The sequence below is a fragment of the Acinonyx jubatus genome, chromosome D2, assembly GCF_027475565.1.
Source record: "Acinonyx jubatus isolate Ajub_Pintada_27869175 chromosome D2, VMU_Ajub_asm_v1.0, whole genome shotgun sequence".
Classification (NCBI taxonomy): domain Eukaryota; kingdom Metazoa; phylum Chordata; class Mammalia; order Carnivora; family Felidae; genus Acinonyx; species Acinonyx jubatus.
The window spans coordinates 80,096,239-80,114,137 of NC_069393.1; the positions used below are offsets into that span (position 1 = coordinate 80,096,239).

At 49.6% G+C, this 17,899-nt stretch overlaps 1 protein-coding gene across 16 annotated transcripts in view; it reads right to left on the reverse strand.

Annotated features, from left to right (window-relative positions):
* CD2H10orf90 (chromosome D2 C10orf90 homolog) overlaps positions 1-17,899 on the reverse strand; it is a 259,408-nt gene that overhangs the window by 55,714 nt on the left and 185,795 nt on the right. For all 16 annotated transcript variants that reach the window (XM_053207042.1, XM_053207039.1, XM_053207037.1 and 13 more), the window contains one exon: positions 8,886-10,008. In XM_053207042.1, coding sequence (XP_053063017.1) covers positions 8,886-9,981 — 1,096 coding nt within the window. In that variant the 5' untranslated portion in view covers positions 9,982-10,008. The remainder of the gene's footprint in view (positions 1-8,885; positions 10,009-17,899) is intronic.

The following is a 17,899-nucleotide window of genomic DNA, read 5'->3' on the forward strand; positions in this document are numbered from 1 at the left end:
CCTCACAAGGATTGATAATCTCTGACCCAGACGTTCCAGTTAAAGGATTTTTTCCAAAAGACAATAATATAGCAAAGCCTATACACCAAGTGCTCACATTAATATTATTCCAAAAAGTGAAAACGGAGTAACAACTTGAAGGGCCAAGAATGAAGAAATAAATAAAACTATGATATGGCCGTAAGACACACCCTTTCAGTCAATAAAATTTCCTTTGTAAAGTACTGTTAGTATCAGGAAATATTTATGATATAGTTCTAAGTGGCAGAGACCCAGAGGGAAATTACATCTATAGCAGAATCTCAACTATTTCAAAGAAAAAATAAGTATGCATAAAAAACAATGGAACAAATACACCAAAGTATTAGCCATGATTATTAAGCTTTTTATTCTGCTTTTTGTTATTCTCAGTTCCCTATAATGTATTCGTCTCATGGTCAGAAAAATAAATTTGGATATAGAAATTCATGGAGGCAGCATGGCTCAGTCGGATGGGTATCTGAGTTCGGCTCAGGTCCTGATCCCGTGGTCCTTGAGTTCAAGCCCCGCGTCAAGCTCTGTGCTGACAGCTCAGAGCCTGGAGCCTGTTTCGGATTCTGTGTCTCCCTCTCTCTCTGCCCCTTCCCTGCTCGTGCTCTGTTTCTCTCTCTCAAAAATAAACATTAAAAAAAAATTTTTTTTAACGGGCCAAGATCTTAACAGACACCTCACCAAAGGAGATACACAGACGGCAAATAAGCATACGAAAGGGGCTCCATATCCTTTGTCATCAGGAAAGTGCAAATTAAAACCACAACGACCTACGACTAAACACACCTACCAGAATGGCCAAAATCCAGAACACTGACAACACCAAATGCTGGTCAGCCCGGGGAGCCACAGAAACTCTCAGTCGTGGCTGGTGGGACCGTGACATAGCACAGCTACTTTGGAAGACGTTTCAGCAGCTTTGCACAAAACGAAACATACTCTGGGAAGGCTTCTTGCAAAGGCAAACAAACCAACAAAAACTAAACATGCTCTTGTCATGGGATCCAGCAATCATTGTCCTCTGGTATTTATCCAGCTGGGCGGACAGCTGAAAACTCCTGTCTACCCAGAAACCTGTGCCCAGATGTTTATAGGAGCCCTGTTCACAACTGCCAAAACTTCGAAGCCTCCAAGATGTCCTTCAGTAGGTGGTAGGGAAACTGTGGCCCATCCACACAAGGGACTCTGATTCAGTGCTCTAAAGAAATGCGCCATGAAGCCGTGAAAAGACACAGAGGAATCTTAAATGTGTATTACTAAATGAAAGAAGCCAATCTGAAAAGACTACATACTATGTGATTCCAACTATAGAACATTCCAGAAATGGCAGAACCGTGGAGACGGTCAAATCAACGGTTGCCAAGGGTTAGGGGGAGGGAAGATGCACGGGTAGAGCACAGAGGATTTTTAGGGCAGCGAGACTATTCTCTAGGATACTATAATAGTGGATACATGCCATTATACGTTCGTTGCAACCCATAGAACATACAGCCCCAGGAATAAACCCTAGAAGAAAGGCTTTGAGTGATTATATCAATGTAGGTTCGTCGATTGTGACAAATGTACCACTCAGGTGGGGATGTTGATAGCAGGTGAGGCTGGGCATAGGTGGGATGCAGGATATGTGGGAAATCTCTATACTTTCCTCTCGAATTTGCTCTGAGCCTAAAGCTGCTTTAAAAAATAGTCTCTATAGGGGCACCTGGGTGGCTCAACTGGTTAAGCATCTGACTCTTGGTTTCGGCTCATGTCATGATCTCACGATTCTGTGAGTTTGAGCCCCGCATCGGGCTCTGCGCTGACAGTGCGGAGCCTGCTTGGGATTCTCTCTCTCCCCCCTCTCTGTCCCTCTCCCACTCCCACTGTCTCTCTCTCTCTCTCTGTCAAAACAAGTAAATAAATAAAAGCAATAGTCTATATTAAAAAAAAGAAAACAACATCATCTCTAGATGCTCAAGCCAGAAATCTGGACGTCCACCTTGCCACTTCTCCGGCTCCCTCCTCCTGAGCTCACCAGTACTCAAGGCTTGTGAGCTCCGCCGCCAGACTTCTCCCATCTCCCCAGCCTCCACGATGGCTCTCACCTACTCCCCAGCGATGGTCTCACCTGCTTCCACCTCTCAGCCTCTGAGAAGCAAGACAATCTTCCGAAAGCGTATGTCACATCATCGCTTCTCGCTGCACTTAGGATAAAATTGTAAATCCTTATTCTGGTCTCTAAGCCCCTCACCCTGACAGTGACTCTGGCTCCAGCTCACGTCTCCAGCCTCACGTGGCACCACTTGGTATGTTGCAGGGGCACCAGCCTTCTCAGCAACTCACCATTCAAAGCTTTGGCACATGCTGGTCCCTCGACTCGGGCTTCAAGAATCGACTTAAAAGCGTCTTCAGCAGAAAGTCCTTGCTCACGCCCCTCTTCTGAACAAAGCCAACCCTGTTAAAGTCTCTTGTGGTCCTTACCACCCCCCTAGAGCACTGACCACAAGCTACAATTACACACGTATTTTAAGGGAATCAATTGGATGCCTGTCTTCCCACTAGACTGGAACCTGCATGTCAGGAGACCACACCTAGGTTCCGTTTCAGCTGTGTGGAGTGATAGCCTCACCCAGGGCCTGATACCATGGCTGACACAATAAATGTCACGGGGGTGAGGGAGGGGCACTGGTCAGGCACTAGCAGGGGATGCCAGCACTGGACGCATGCCCAAACCACTCACTGACACGGGCAGGTGGCACAGAAGTACCTGATGCCAAGGTTGAACCTCAGTGGCACTTGTATCTCTGGGGGGGGGGGGTTGGAAGAGTTAAAGAAAGCCTGGAAGGTCCTGGTCAGAAAAGGTGGCAGAGAACCCAGAGTCATGAGGGTGCTGGAGGTCCAGGATGAGAGAGCTCCTCCCTTTGACTCTGAGCACCCTTTCTACACTCTGGGAATTACCCTGAAAGCTGGACTTCTCCAACCAGCTTCCGCAACAGAAAACCACAGCCAGAACAATACACGAATTAACAGGCTGGCAGAGAAGAGTTCAGGACGCGATGTGTCCACCTCCCTCCTTCCACAGGTGAGAAATGGGAGGCTTTGGGGGCAAAGGACCCGCCAGCATCCTCCAGAGAGCTGGTCCCTGAGCAGGGAGCGACATACTCTTCCTGTGAAAGCCCAGAGAGCTAATACTGTAGGCTTGGTGGGACACGGGTCTCTGTCCCCACCGTCCAACTCTGCTGTCCAGTGAGGAAGGAGCCATGGAACGGCGTGCGGGTGAAAAAGCAGGGCTGTGTCCCAGGGAGACCTGATTTGCAGACACAGGCGGAGGTTTGAGTTTGCCCCCCACCCCTCCCCGGGCTGCAGTTTGCTAATTCCTTCTCTCCATCTGCTGCTAGATACCACAGGTCCCAGGTTAGCTGCTCATTCACCAGCTGACTCGATCACCGGCTGCCTTAGTTTACTGTTAACCATAAAACAAAACACAAGGGGCTCCGGGGTGGCTCAGTGGGCTGAGCGTCCGACTCAGGCTCACGTCATGATCTTACGGTTCATGGGTTCACGCCCCACGTCGGGCTCCGTGCTGACAGCTCAGAGCCTGGAGTCTGCTTCAGACTCTGTCCCCTTCTCTCTCTGCCCCTTCCCCGCTTGTGCTCTCTCTCTCTCTCTCTCTCTCAGGAATAATAAATGAATAAACTTAAACACACACACACACACACACACACACACACACACACACACACAAAAGCTCATTCCACCCGATTCTTCTTTTATAGCTTCACAAAACGTAAGAAGACATGGTCCGAAGACTGTTTACATGGTCCTCAACCACGTTCCTTCAGTACGAGAGAGTGCGGTCACAGTAGAAATGTGGGCCAGCCACTGGGACACAAACTTCCCATCCAGATGGCGGAAGAAGCCCCTGGAGACCACAGAGGGCTGGGCAGGCACTTCCGGCCACGGCGACACCACCAGCGCACCTGACCATCAGCCACCCTGTGGGCTCTTCCTCCCAAACAGCCCCACCCCTGACCAGCTCTCAGCATACCCACCACCGCCGCCTGGTTCAAGGCGCCGCTCCCACACCCGCAGTGCCCAGCCTGCATCTGCTGAATGAGTAGACATCAAGGGTGGGGGGAAACGAGTTCTCCCCAGTCCTCTTTGGACAGGGGCTGAGGGCCACGCCCAAGCCTACGCCCCCACCTCACTGCCCCCGGGCCAGCTGTGCGAGATCCCCGAGTTGTTCTGGAGAAGTATGAGGTCACAGAGGGGCAAGGGAGATTGAGCGACATGCACCGCGATGCCCTCCACCCACCCTGGCTGCTGGGGGTCCACCACGACTGTAGCAGCTGGCGGGTACAGAGTTGCCTCGCCCACGGTCACATCCCCTCCCCAGGGGGAATAAAGGCACAGCCCCCTCGCCTCAACTCGGAATAGCTATGATGGGCCATCCCAAATTCAGAGTTCCCTAAGGCCTTCATTACAACTGCACCCCAGAGTGACTTCTCCCTCTGCCCATTCCTGCTTTTTTCCCTTCCCATCCACGGATGCCAAGACCACTCCCTAATGAACGTCCACCAATCTCCATCTCGGAGTTGGGTCTCCCAAGGATCCAACACGCAAGACTGGCAACCAGGGTGAAGTCTGTTTGGGAGGATGAGTGATTCGGCGTCAGCAAATGACAGCCAGTAGGGCCAAATCTGGTCCACTGCCTGTTTTGGTAAATAAAGTTTTATGAGGACACGGCCACACTCATATATGTATGCCTTGTCTGTGGCTGCTTCTGATCTACAACAGCAGAGCTGAGTAGCTGCTGTGGAGACCATCTGGCCCTTTACCAAAAAAAGTCTGTAGACCCCAGCTCTAGATCGTTAAAGGAAAATCACATATGTAAAATAAGGGCTCCTCAAAGGTCTTCTGGCCCCTCGAGGAAGCAGCGCTCATGGGACTGAAGAGGCTGAGCCTGATGCAGATTTCTCTGGCAGGTCTGGCCTATCGGCATACAGCCTGTCATTTTCCCTGAGTGACGGAAGAGCTTTCGTCATGCCCTAAACCCCACTCGCTACCCACGTGTTAGATTACAGCAACAGAACAGTGGGAGGCACAGCCCTCACTCTGTGACCCGGCAGGGATCCAGTCGCTCCTCTCCAGTGAATCCCCTCCAGACAGTCACACCTTTGATCACCAGCAGTGCCAAGAAACACCGCACACGTCTCAGACCAAGGCCACCAGCAGCCTGAGCACGGACTGGGGCACGCTGAGACGGAAACTCCACCACAGAGCATCAACCTTTGGGACACGTGAAGAAAAGGACCTTCGTAAGTCTCTTCTCCAAGAACATCTAACAAACTTCGACGGATGTCTTGGGAACAGGGGAAAGCTTCAGATCTAGGCCACATGCACAAAATGAAACCGGCAATAAGTTATGGATCAAAGTCAATCCTGTTTCAGGCAGGCAACACCCAGCAAAGAGACAACTACTCAGATCAGCACTGTAGACCCCACGGAACACCACGAGGAAGGGGGTTTCAGTCTGGGAAGGACTTCTGAGCCAATAAATTTTCACTGTACCGAATCACGTGGTTTATTACATTTGATTAGAAATTAACTGCGCATCCCCCTCTCCTGTTAGGTTCTGGCCACCAGATACTACTACTCTGTATGTCCGTGAGTGGTCTTCAAACATCCCCTTCGCGGTGACAACGGAAGATGGCGACTGCCACCGAGAGGGTTCCCCACCCATCAGACTCCTCTGCCTCGGGCTGCTGCTGGGAGGGTGCAGAGGGGGGGAAGCCAAGTACCCAGGACTGTTCTCAGTTCTGACATTTCATGGCCACGTGGACTTGGGCCTATCATTTTATTTTCAAGACTCATTGGTCCTACCTAACAGGGATAGCGACAGGGAAAGTGATACTGTCTTTACAGAATGGTTTGAAAGATTCCACGACGGATGTCGGCCAGGGCCTGGGCCTGGTACCTGCTGTGGTTGTTGGTAGGATGGCCTGCTGGTGGCAGTGAAGCCTTCCTTACGGCGGGGCAGGGAGCTGTGCCACGTCCCTCTAGCGGGTGCCGGCAGGAGATGCCCCGACAGCAGAGATACAGGGAATAAACCCACAGGGACTGAGGAGAGAGGCAAAGCAGGAACCCATTCCTAAGCCCCCAGCCGCTAGAAAGAGAACAGGTCCCCCTCTGTCTGTTAGAACGTGATGCCCCAGTAGACATGGCCTATCTGTACTGTATCAAATGTCTGCAAGTCTCACAGTTTCTCTCATCTTGGCCGTCTTTCTGGGTGCGTCCGGGAGGCTCATTCTAGAATACAATTTGGAGCACTTCCTGTCTGATGACCTAACCACTGGAACCGAAGCCGCCTTGCTTCTGTTTGCGGAATCTCCCAGGCCGTGCCTCCCTTGAGGCTGAATGTCACTAAGGCGGCTCGAGCGGACGCTGCTCACCTGGGATTTGGGGATCCTTCAGATAAAAAGAATCAGATTCAGTAACTATGAAAACATGAAGACCGCTCACGGCAAGTGGAGCCACGGGGGGCTGTCGAGAACGCCCCGGACAAGATCCCAGTTGGGGACAGGAAATACAAACAGCTCCTCAGAGTTTTAATGAGCGTTGCCCCTGTCAGAAAACACTTGCCATAAAGCTCGAAAAGCTCTGTCAAGATGAAGGTCAGCGAGCTCCCCCTCGAAGTGCTGGGTAGCTTAGCACACGACAGACTGTGATGGTTACAGCCCATGAGTCGTGCTTATAAATCTCAGGCAAAACTTCAACAGCCTGGACAAGAAGCACATTCTTGGCACCTGGGAAGGCATACGCTCCATCGCAAACTAGGTTCTGAGTGCGAAAGTATGAAAGTACGGGGCGGGTCGTGTGTGTGAATGAATGCGTGTGCCTGTGTACACATCTGAGGCGTGTGCCCAGAATGGCAAGCTCAAGGTTCTGTGGCTTTGAGCTTGATGACTGAGGGATCCAGAGTCACAAGGACACTCTCACTCACAGATTTCACCTCAGGAAAATAGAGCAGAGGGTTTTTTTTCCAGGCTAGAGGGGACCTTCCAGAACACCAAATGCCCCTCTTCTCTAGCTCCCCAGACGCAGAAACAGGCTCGGAGAGCCAGGGCGGCTTGTCTACATTCCCTGCGCTAGAAAATACGAGATCAGTAACTCTAAAAAAGGTGATCTGGCCTCCGTGAAGATCTTTCCTCAAATGATCCAATGAGACCACGTGATTCAGAGCCACTCATATCCTGCATGTGGACTCTCTGGGATATGGAGTTGTTCTGAGGGAAGTCGGCCCACAGGAAGTAGAATTCATTCATACTGTTGGCCTAAGAACATCAGTTGCACGAGCAGCCATTCCACAAAGTCAAAATCAAATATCTTCTCTGCACCAAAGCCAAAAATAAGTTGGGGTGGGGGTGGATTTTCTCTGTTCATGCTCCTCTATTCTGAAATCAATGTTTGAGACCTTGCTCTGGTGATTTTTAAAGACCCTTTCGCGAAGGTGCCATAAATCCGAATGATTATTTCACACCATGAGACACAAGAGACACAACCTAAACACCAGGATATGCTCTGGCGTGGGGGTGGCAGGCATATAACAATGTGGATTGTATGCTTCCAGTAATCTGTATCAACAAGGAAAAGGAAGTGGTTGACTTGAACAATTTCTTAAAACACTAAATTGAGGCCCAGTTTTGCAACACTGAGAGAGGCTTACATGTACTTTTTGCAGTAAGCCTATCAGACTCAGAGGCATTTCAATGGTCTAATCAACCTGAAAGCCATGTCAAATTGCCTTAAAAATCTCTGAGCATTCAATATATACACTCTTGTTAAAATTAATTACATCATTTACCATTTCTACGCACATTATTGCTTAAAATGTTTTACAGCCATTTTTATTAATTAATAAAGCCTTAATGGACAAAAATTACACTATAAAATTATGGTGCGTATGCTGCATTTCCAATTTTACTACTATTATCTTTAAATATTTTCCCCAAGTGGAAAGTCACCAATTCATAAATCAGAGTCTCTCGCAAAAAGTAAAACTGAAAATTGGAAGTTTGAACAGAGAACGAAATCTGGCCTGGGGCTAAGACCTGCTCTCCTCTTCCCTGATCTCCTAAGAGAGGTGAAAGGTACCCAGGGCGGCTGTCCTTGCGAATTCTCCCTGGCCTTCGCAGTGGTAGAAATAGCAACAAATTCTAGCCGAGTTGCCCCAGAAAACACAACCAAGGAAGCAGAAAACTGCGGTTTTTGCTGTTTCGCAGGTAGAATCCCCAGTGTGCTTCTTTTTGAAAATGTCCCAGAATTACTAATCTCCCCCTCACCACACACACACACACACACACACACACACACACACACACACACAAGAATTCTAAGACCAATCCATAAATACCAATTATCTGATTGAAAGACAAGAAGTACAGCCCTCTAGACGCCTCCAAACCCTCAGATGTTCAGACCAGAGAGACAAAAGCCTCGGGGAGCAGACAGCACTTTGCCCTCTTCACCCTGTTTTTGGAACATCATGGACCTAAATTAACTTCATTTGGGGGCTATCGCCTCCTGCTCGTTACATGGCAGGGCGCGGCGCTACCATTGCAAACAAAACTCTGAGGGAAGGTCTCTTACAATCTAGAAAAGTATCTGTGCATATCTAAGGAGGACATCAACACTGAGCCATCAGTCGCCAGTTGAGAGCCGAGCAGACAAAGCAATGCTCCTGAGAAGCGCTTTTTGGAATAAGTTACGTAGAAGAAACTCACTATCCGCCTTGGCAGGGCACTTGCATAGATTACCCGACGGATGGGGATCTGTCCTCGGCGGCCCCACCTCCCGAGGAGGGGAGCGTCCCTCACCTGCTGTGTAGCTCCAGCCAGGAATGTGAATGGACAGCTGGTTGGCACCATCACCGGCGTGTCGAGCTGCGCAATCCCCTTTCCCTTTTCTTCCAGTGACCTGGTTGGCTCCCACCTCCGAGAAGGCTGTATTTTCCAACAGAGGTGAGCCACTCCAGGCACAGGCGCTGGGCCGCAAATGCACCTGCTCCGGCAACGGGTTCTCCTTCAAGGGACTTTTGTGCAAACCTGGGTTCCAGCGGGGGCCTAGGAGGGTCTGGTTCCCCTCCGCGAGCTCCGGCTTCAAGGCTCTGCTCATTGGCCCTCCGTTCTCTGTGCCATCTACTCCATCTGGTGTCAATCTGTGTGAACTACACTTTAGGTGGAACGACAGGACCGACCTGTGCATTTTAGGGCCAGCAAGTTGAGGTTGCTCGATGGGGACAGAGAGGGACCGGTCTAGATAGTAAATGGAATTCGGACACTGCTGAGACACCCGGAGATGGATGCAGGAGCTGAACACCAGCGGCCTCTTTCCCGACCGCGGGGCCCCTGTTGGAAAACCGTCCTCTCGGTTGTCCACATTGGTGACCCAGCACTCGTGACCCCCGCACGGCCGGGGATGGGTCTCGGGAAGCTTCAGCGTCACAGCAGAGCAGTTTCTGGAGAACTCCGCGCAAGCGAATGGTCCATGGTGCGGGCGGGGATAGGTACCCCCGGCCGGAGCAGAGGGGTCCCCGAGCAGAGCGCCCTGGGCCGCGCACTTGGTGCACAGAGGGTCCCCCACGGCCTCCCACGCCAGGGCTCTGGCTGGGGGGCCCACGCGCCTGGCCGTGATGGTGATGGACGCAAAGCCCCTTTGGGGGCCGCTGCACGGCTTCTCCTCATTGGACGGCAGCTCGGGGTCAGGTCCCGGCTTCCGCGCAGGTGTCTGGATGGCCCGCTTGCCGGGAAGGAGGGCGAACGCCCGGCTGATGGAGACCCCGCTGCGGGTCGCCCGAGATGGCTTCGCGGGACGTGCGTGCAGAGCGGGCGCGCAGGGCGCGGGCAGCGCCGCCCGGTTTGCCTTTGATTTATTCTCGTCAATCAGCTGTGAAATGACTACGGATGAAATCATTTTTGGGTTTTGCGATGCCAGAGTCTCCTGCAAATGGGAAAAGACGGCAATTATTCAAGCAGTCCATGGTAACGCAGGCAGCGCACTCTCTTTCAAGGCCCAAGAGGACGTCCGGAACCGTATTCTCGTCCAAGGCCGTCTGCCCCACACACCTGACACCACCTCTGCGTGCTCGGGAAGGCAGAACACCCAGATCCGTTTACGAAATGGTTATACCCTCTGGAAATCATTCTTCTGACTGGGGAATGGGTTTTCTCTGCTGGGTACCTAACCATGTTTGTGTCCCCGGGTATCCTCGAATTTCAATAATTGCCTCCACCAGGCCCAGGAGCACCTGAAAAGAGGCTCACAGCCTCATGGGGGAGGCAGGACCCAGTTCTAGAGCAGGGCTGGGACTTGGGGGCACCGGTTTGTGTGAGAGAGTCCTCCTCCCTCCTCCACGGGGAGCCCTCTCCCTGCCTGGGTCCCTAACCCCCCTAACACAATCTCCCGCCTTTACTAGTGTAGACTGCATTTCGGTGGTTCCCCATGCATGCCATCATGGGGGTCAAATCCCAGACAGCAGAACAAGAGAAATCAGACACCCAAGCTGGGCAGGTACCTAGACTAACACAGCGACCGTGATAATCACTTATCAGCAAGGGGAGGGGCACTGAACCAGACAGGTGGAGCTTTGCCGCATGTCAGTGCCCAGGGGCGTGTCAGTGCCCAGGCACGGTTTCCGTCCGGTAGAGGGATCAAGGTGTTCCATGCTTCCTTACCAGCAGATCTACGTCCAAAACAACACGCTGAGATTTTTAAGAAAGCATCTGACCAGGTCAACACCAGGCGGAGGAAGCTCTTCCGTCCTGGTTTTGTTTTAAACATGCGTATGCGTAAACCATCGCAGAAAGCTACGTGGGCGACCGCCTGCAGGGTCACGGGCCCCCATTTTGATGCTCATTATGCCACACGATTAGGACAAACCCTTGCCTGGAACTGCACAGGACCCCAAATAATACGGTAATGACTCAATTCCCACCGCGTGCGGAGCCTGGAGGCTTAATTGGTGCTCAGCAGGTAGGCGGCAATTTCCAAGCTCCGAGGGGCCTGAGAATCACCTGGCCTGTTACAACTGCACGTTCCCCAGGCTCTGGAGGTTCGGAAGGTGCGGGTCTGTGGGCGGGGCCCAGGCATCTGCAGTTTAACCAACACCCCGGTGAGCCTGGGGTAATTGATCCGGGGAGCACGCTTTGAAAAACACGAACAGAGGGGCACCTGGGCGGTTCGGTGGGCTAAGCGTGTGACCCTCGGTTTAGGCTCAGGTCATGACCTCACGGTTCGTTAAGTTCTGTCGGCCTCTGTGCTGACAGCGGGGAGCCTCCTTGGGATTCTCTCCCTCCCTCGCTCTCTGCCCCTCCCCCCCTCAGATTACACATTTAAAGAACAAAAAAGAAAAACACGAACAGACCGTGAGACTGCCAGGCTTTTCAAGGATGGGAAGCCCTTGTGTTTGATGACAGAAAATGTTTCTCTTTCCCTACGATGTGATAAGAAAGCACAAAACTTCCTTTTCTTCAGAGCAGGATTAACACTCATTTATGCAACTAATGTAATGCTTTCCTCCACCCGGACTTCTGACGAGGGGCCCAGCACGTGTGATCTTAGCACCCTGGGCTCATTGCATTCTTACTGTTCGACGCGGGAAGACGGTCCGCTTCTCTTTCTTGGTTTTTTTCTTTTGTTTTTCCTGTTTCCCAGGGCAATCTCTAGCACCTTACCCATGATTCGATGTGAAAGATACATGGGAAGTTGGACATTCAAAAGACCACAGGAGACAGGTGACGAACACACAGAGCCGCCTTAAAATTTACTTCGGTTCCTTAAAAATCAAAATATCACGCTACCTTTTCCCAGATGGCTAATGGGAGCTCTGCCTGCGTCCTCGTCCTCAGCGCTTCTCAGCCCACGTTGCCCCCAACAACCCGGGAGCTTGTAAAAACCCTCAAGCGCAGGTCGCATCCCCGCACCATGACGTCAGAATCCCTGGGGGTGGGGCCCAGGCATCAGCGTTCTTGAAGTTTCCAGTGTGATTCCAGCGGGCAGGGGATGCTGAGAACCATTGCCAGATGCTTCTACGACCCCTCTGCCTCTGCTTCCAACGGTGCCCCCTCCATGGCTATAGTTTGCATACAAGAAAATTGCAAGGCCCCCGGTGCCTGCTGCATGCAGTTTGACATGGTACGAAGCCCCTCCCACCTGACACTTAGTTCTGATAATAATTGAGCCTGTGCACCCCACCCAGTGTATAATCATCCCTACTAGGAATTCCTCTGACAACAGTCTCTGGAGGGAAAAAACCAAATACTCAACTCGGAAAGCGTGCTGTATTGGTCTGATTTTATACTTTATTGCAATGTCTCCCAAAGTTTGGGCCAGTAACCACTTGCATAAAAAACACCTGGTATTGGTGCGGGGGGGGGGGGGGGGGGGATTTTAAAAATGCAGACTTCTGGGGGCACCTGGGTGGCTTAGTCGGTTAAGCATCTGACTTCGGCTCAGGTCATGATCTCATGGTTTGTGAGTTCGAGCCCCATTCGGGCTCTGTGCTGACCGCTCAGAGCCTGGAGCCTGCTTCGGATTCTGTCTCTGTCTCTCTGCCCCTCCCCTACTCGCTCTCTGTCTCTCTCTCTCTCGCTAATATAAAAAATAAAACATAAAACATTTTTTTATAAAAATGCAGACTTCTGGACCCTTCCCTCCCCCTCTCTAGACATAGGTGAATCAGGATCTCTGGGGTAAGACCCAGAAGCTATGTATTTTTTTGTTTGTTTTAAAGCTATTTACTTATTTTTTTAAAAATTTTTTAACACTTATTTATTTTTGAGAGAGAGACAGAGCATGAGCAGGGGAGAGGGGGAGAGAGAGAGAGAGGGAGACAGAATCCAAAGCAGGCTCCAGGCTCTGAGCTGTTTGTTAGCACAGAGCCCGATGTGGGGCTCGAACTCAGGAACTGCGAGACCATAAGCTGAGCCTAAGTTCGACGCTCCACCGACTGAGCCACCCAGGTGCCCCTATTTACTTATTTTTTTTTAAGAGCAGGGGAGGGGCAGAGAGAGAGAGAGAGAGAGAGAGAGAGAGAAAGAGAATGAATCCCAAGCAGGCTCCTCACTGTCGGTACAGAGCTGAACTCAGGGCTCAATCTCACAAACTGGGAGATCATGACCTGAGCTGAAATCCAGAGTCGGATGCTTAACCCACTGAGCCACCCAGGTGCCCCCAGAAGCTATGTTTTTAACCACAGATACGGTGAAAGGAATGCCAGGACTCAGACCTCCTGGGGCCCATCCTGAGCACACACTGGAGGGACACCCTGGGGCTACCCTGGGGGTGGCAGGTGCCACTGTAGGAGGTCCTAGAAGCCCAGGAGGATGGGATAGAACCAGCCGCCATCTCGTTACCTCGGGCCCGGCAGACACAACTGCGACTCTGGGTCCACCAAATGCAAACGGACGAAGGAAGAACAACGACGACTGGTGTGAATTTGAACTTAATTCTGAAGCTGGGGCATCGCTTGGTATGTCAGAGCGATGCCTGACATACCGCTGTTCTTGAGGGAGAAATGCTAACAGGAGTCCAGTCCAAGCAAAAGTCTGTTTGCCTTCTCCACCTTACCGGGAAGTTTGGGACATCAAAAACAATGACAGATGTGAAGGTATACGCCCGAAAATATGAACATGTTCTCTAACTCCAGGGTATGACTTTTTCTGTGATTTAGCAGAAATCAGAGGATACCTGAGGGACTCAAACCTCTGGAAGAATGAGGGGGGCATGGGGGTATTTATGAGGAAGGCGTTTGCGTTTATTGGAATTACGTAAACGGAATGAACCCGTTACGCACCCAGTACATTGCAGTTCTGTCAATGGGAATGTAGAATGAATGAAACCTTTTTAGATGTAAAGTCTGTCATTATAACATAGGGTCGCGATCGAACCCTTTATTAACTCATCAGAAATATCTCCTGATCATCTACTACCTGCCAGGCTGAGGACACCTCTTGGCCCCATGGCGTTGACAGACTGGCGATAACACCAAGCAGGTACTCCAATTGTCAGGACTGCGATTATTGGTTAAATCTTACTGTGTTTTTTCAGATGTTTACACTCAGCTTTGACAAAAGCCCCATTGGATAGACTGAGAAACGTTAAAAACGAAACACTATACTCTTTGCCAATTAATATGCATCCTAGACTCATATGGGAAGTTCTCTCTGTCAGATCCTATTTTCTCATGAAGATCCATTAAATAATTAAAGTTGAGGTCCAACCCCTTAAAAATTCGGGCTGTTGGGGGTGCCTAGGTGGCTCATTCGGGTGGACGTCCGACTTCGGCTCAGGTCATGTCTCACAGTTTGTGAGTTCGAGCCCCGCCGTCGGGCTCTGCTCTGACGGTGCGGAGCCTGGAGCTTGCTTCAGATTCTGTCTCCCTCTCTCTTTGCCCCTCCCCTGCTCACGCTCTGTCTCTCCCTCTCTCAAAAATAAAATAAAAACATAATGAATAAATAAATACCCGGACTGCTGTAACAAAGCACCACAGTCTGAGTGGCTCCAACAACAGAAATACTATTTCCTCCCAGTTCTGGAGGCTGGAAGTCGGAGGACAAGGGGTCAGCAGGGATGGTTCCTTCTGACTCTTCCCCCCCGCGCCCCCACCCACCACATCTTTGCATTTTCTCCTTTGAGTGTCCTAAATATCCTCCTCTTACAAGGGCATCAATCATATTGGATAAGGCCCACCCTCATGACCTCATTGAACCTAAATTACCTCCTGAAAGAGTCTGTCTCCAAACACAGTCAGACCCTGAGGCACTGAGAGTTAGGGCTTTGGCACATGCATTTGGAGCTGGGGGGAGACACAATCCAGTTCGTAACAGACGACAATACACCACTTTGTGTCCAGATCTTCTTCCGGGGCCGGGAAACCAAGAGAGACAGGACACACAGGTGCTAGTCGATGCTCCTAACTTGGCCCACTGCTGTTAAATCAGGGCAACTTCTCAGAAAAGCAATCCCTTCTTTCACATCAAATATCTTTCCCAGTGAAGCTATCCCAGGGTGCCACTCCACTGTCCTTTATATTGGGTTAACTGAACATGGCTTTGGGGAAAAAAAGGTATCTTTTATCTAAAATAAGATTAACTGATGTAAGATTTGATTTGAAAAGAAAATAATCTTGCATTTAGAGTAGAATGGTCAAGGTCAGAGCAAGGTCGAATGAATAGCTGCGTGTCGCGTCTTGCTCTGGCAATAAATCACCCGTTTCCTGACCATCCTCACACAATACGGGCATCTGTGCATTTTCTTTCTCATAAATGCTGCTTTAAGACATTGATTGCTTTTAAATGTTTCAAACATGATCTTGGAGGGCTGGTAACTGCTTTCCCAGTTTTATTCATCTTATTGACTGCTTTTAACTTTATGCCTTAAGGCATATTGCTAAGAAAGGCACCATCTCATAAACCGAAGGAAGAAAGTGATAAGTGGCGGATGGTCAGAGACATCGGATCCTGAGCCGCTGGAATGGGGATGCTTCCATTCTTGTAGCAATTTATTTCTCCAAAGGATAAGCATCTAATCCAACCTGTGGCTTTGAAATCTATATTTTCCTCCACTTGACAATTCTTCCCTTTTCCAGGGTTGCTCTGCAGCCTACCGCTATGCTCTCCAGATGGATTCTTTGGCCCCGTATCTGCACGGATACACTCCACAGTCACCTCCGTGCTAGCCGCAAGCATGCTTACTCCTATTTGGTGGATCCAGAATCATCACCACCAAGTCCTCTGTCAACCTAGTGGTGTTTCATCAGGGACGTAAGAGTGTTTTCAAACATATGAGTTCTCTCTGGCATGTAGCAGTAGGGAAAGGCCGTTTTAAGATAAATGGAAGAAATGGAGTCTTCTCCATTTCGTCCTGAAACTTCTGTCTTTCCACGCACTTGCAAGAAACCAAAGGACTTGGTACAGTGTAATATACAGCAGTGAAAAGCTGGAAGGAATCCAAATGTCTTGCTTAAAAGGGGATCGGGTAAGTAAATCATGGCAGGCACAACTGCATCGTATTCTGTAGAAATTAAAAATAAAGATTACAAAGAATTTAAATGCCACGGGAAATTGCCTGTGATAGAATGTTATGTAATAAAAGAGAGCTATAAAAGTTGATATACATTATAGTTGTATGTAACAAAAAATTGCATGGGAAAAAGAAGGGAGCGAAATATATATAAATATTTTCTTATGTATTTCTATATTTTCCTAAGTGTCTACATGGAGCTGCCATTACTTTTGTTATCGGGAAAATTTACACGTTGCTTTTTTAAAAGAAGAAAACTCTGTTCCATATTTCATTCCTTTTAAATAATCACTTGGTTGAAGAAGTGCCTGCATATCATTTCTATAGCTTCGACGAATTTTGAAAGGGAAAGTGATCAATCTTGTGCAGGCTCGGGAGGAGAGGCGGAGATTTATGGCAGTTACCAAGGAAGGGCATCTGTCGGGAGTATTCCATCATCGCACACCGCCCTTATAACAAACACACGGGGACAAGCTTTAAAAGCTCAAAGTTGGGAGGGAAATTTGAAAGTCACGCTACTGATCTGATCAAAGTAGATGGTCCAGATCATTCCAAAGCAGAGGCTTAGAAGGTGTGATTTCTCAGAGTTATTGAATTCTGTCACAGATAACGACCGTGTGTGTGTGTGTGTGTGTGTGTGTGTTATAGGGATCCAACCACATAGCGCCAACGATCTATATCACTAATAACCAAACTGATTAATTTTAGCATCCGATGCTGGAATTTGCCAGCTCAGTGTGAACATCAAGTGGGAAAGATCTTCAGCTGGTATCTTTCTTCAAAAGAGTAGCAATCGACTTGATCATTATCTTGCCCTTCTTAACTGGGTACCTCCTTTCAGGGATGGTTCTCAATGATCCACTGTTCCTCCTACTCATTTCCCTCCCTGCAACCTGAGGTTCCTGCTCTTGCTTTCCGGGAACAAATTAATTATAGCCAGGCATCTTTACATCCTCAGACAGCGAGCTCGGCGCTTCCACAGAGAAAGGACTTTCAATATTGATGACTAGATCTCAGCAGCCAGAATAGCATCCTTTCTCCATCGTGTGGGAGTTCAGGCTTGGGGTCTCTGAAGGAAATGTCAAGTTTCGTTACGGGCAGAATGAAATCAAAGGATAATACCAAAGACAAGTATTTTCGGGGGAAAGATATTTTTCACAGATACCCTTGCTACTTTAATGGGTCATGAGACATCGATTCTTATAATTCCACAACCTCTTAGAATTACAAAAGTTCATGGACAGCATATGAGCTAGGAGATTCAGGGCAAGTCAACTACTGGAGCTATAGAACTTTAGTTTCCTCATCTGCAAAATGGGTATAATAGTAATACCTCCCTCCCAGGATTATGGGAAGGATGGAATGAGTCCATCAATTAGCCAGAACCTGGTCTGTGATACATTGGTCACATTAGCCCTTGTGTACAGAGTTCTTTGTTCTCTAGAATCAGAAACATACCATTTTATAAACATGACCTCTGATTTTCTCCCTATTTCGGATTCCTGACGCTTTTTGCAGTTATAATGATGTGTACTAGAGCTTGTTAGATTTCCAATTATCTCTTCTCCACCTTCAAAATGCTGCACAACATCATTCTCTCTCTCTCACTCTCTCTCTCCAACAGATAAATTTTGGTTTAAAATTGAGATTCAGGGGTGCCTGGGTGGCGCAGTCGGTTAAGCGTCCGACTTCACCCAGGTCACGATCTCGCGGTCCAGGAGTTCAAGCCCCGCGTCAGGCTCTGGGCTGATGGCTCAGAGCCTGGAGCCTGTTTCCGATTCTGTGTCTCCCTCTCTCTCTGCCCCTCCCC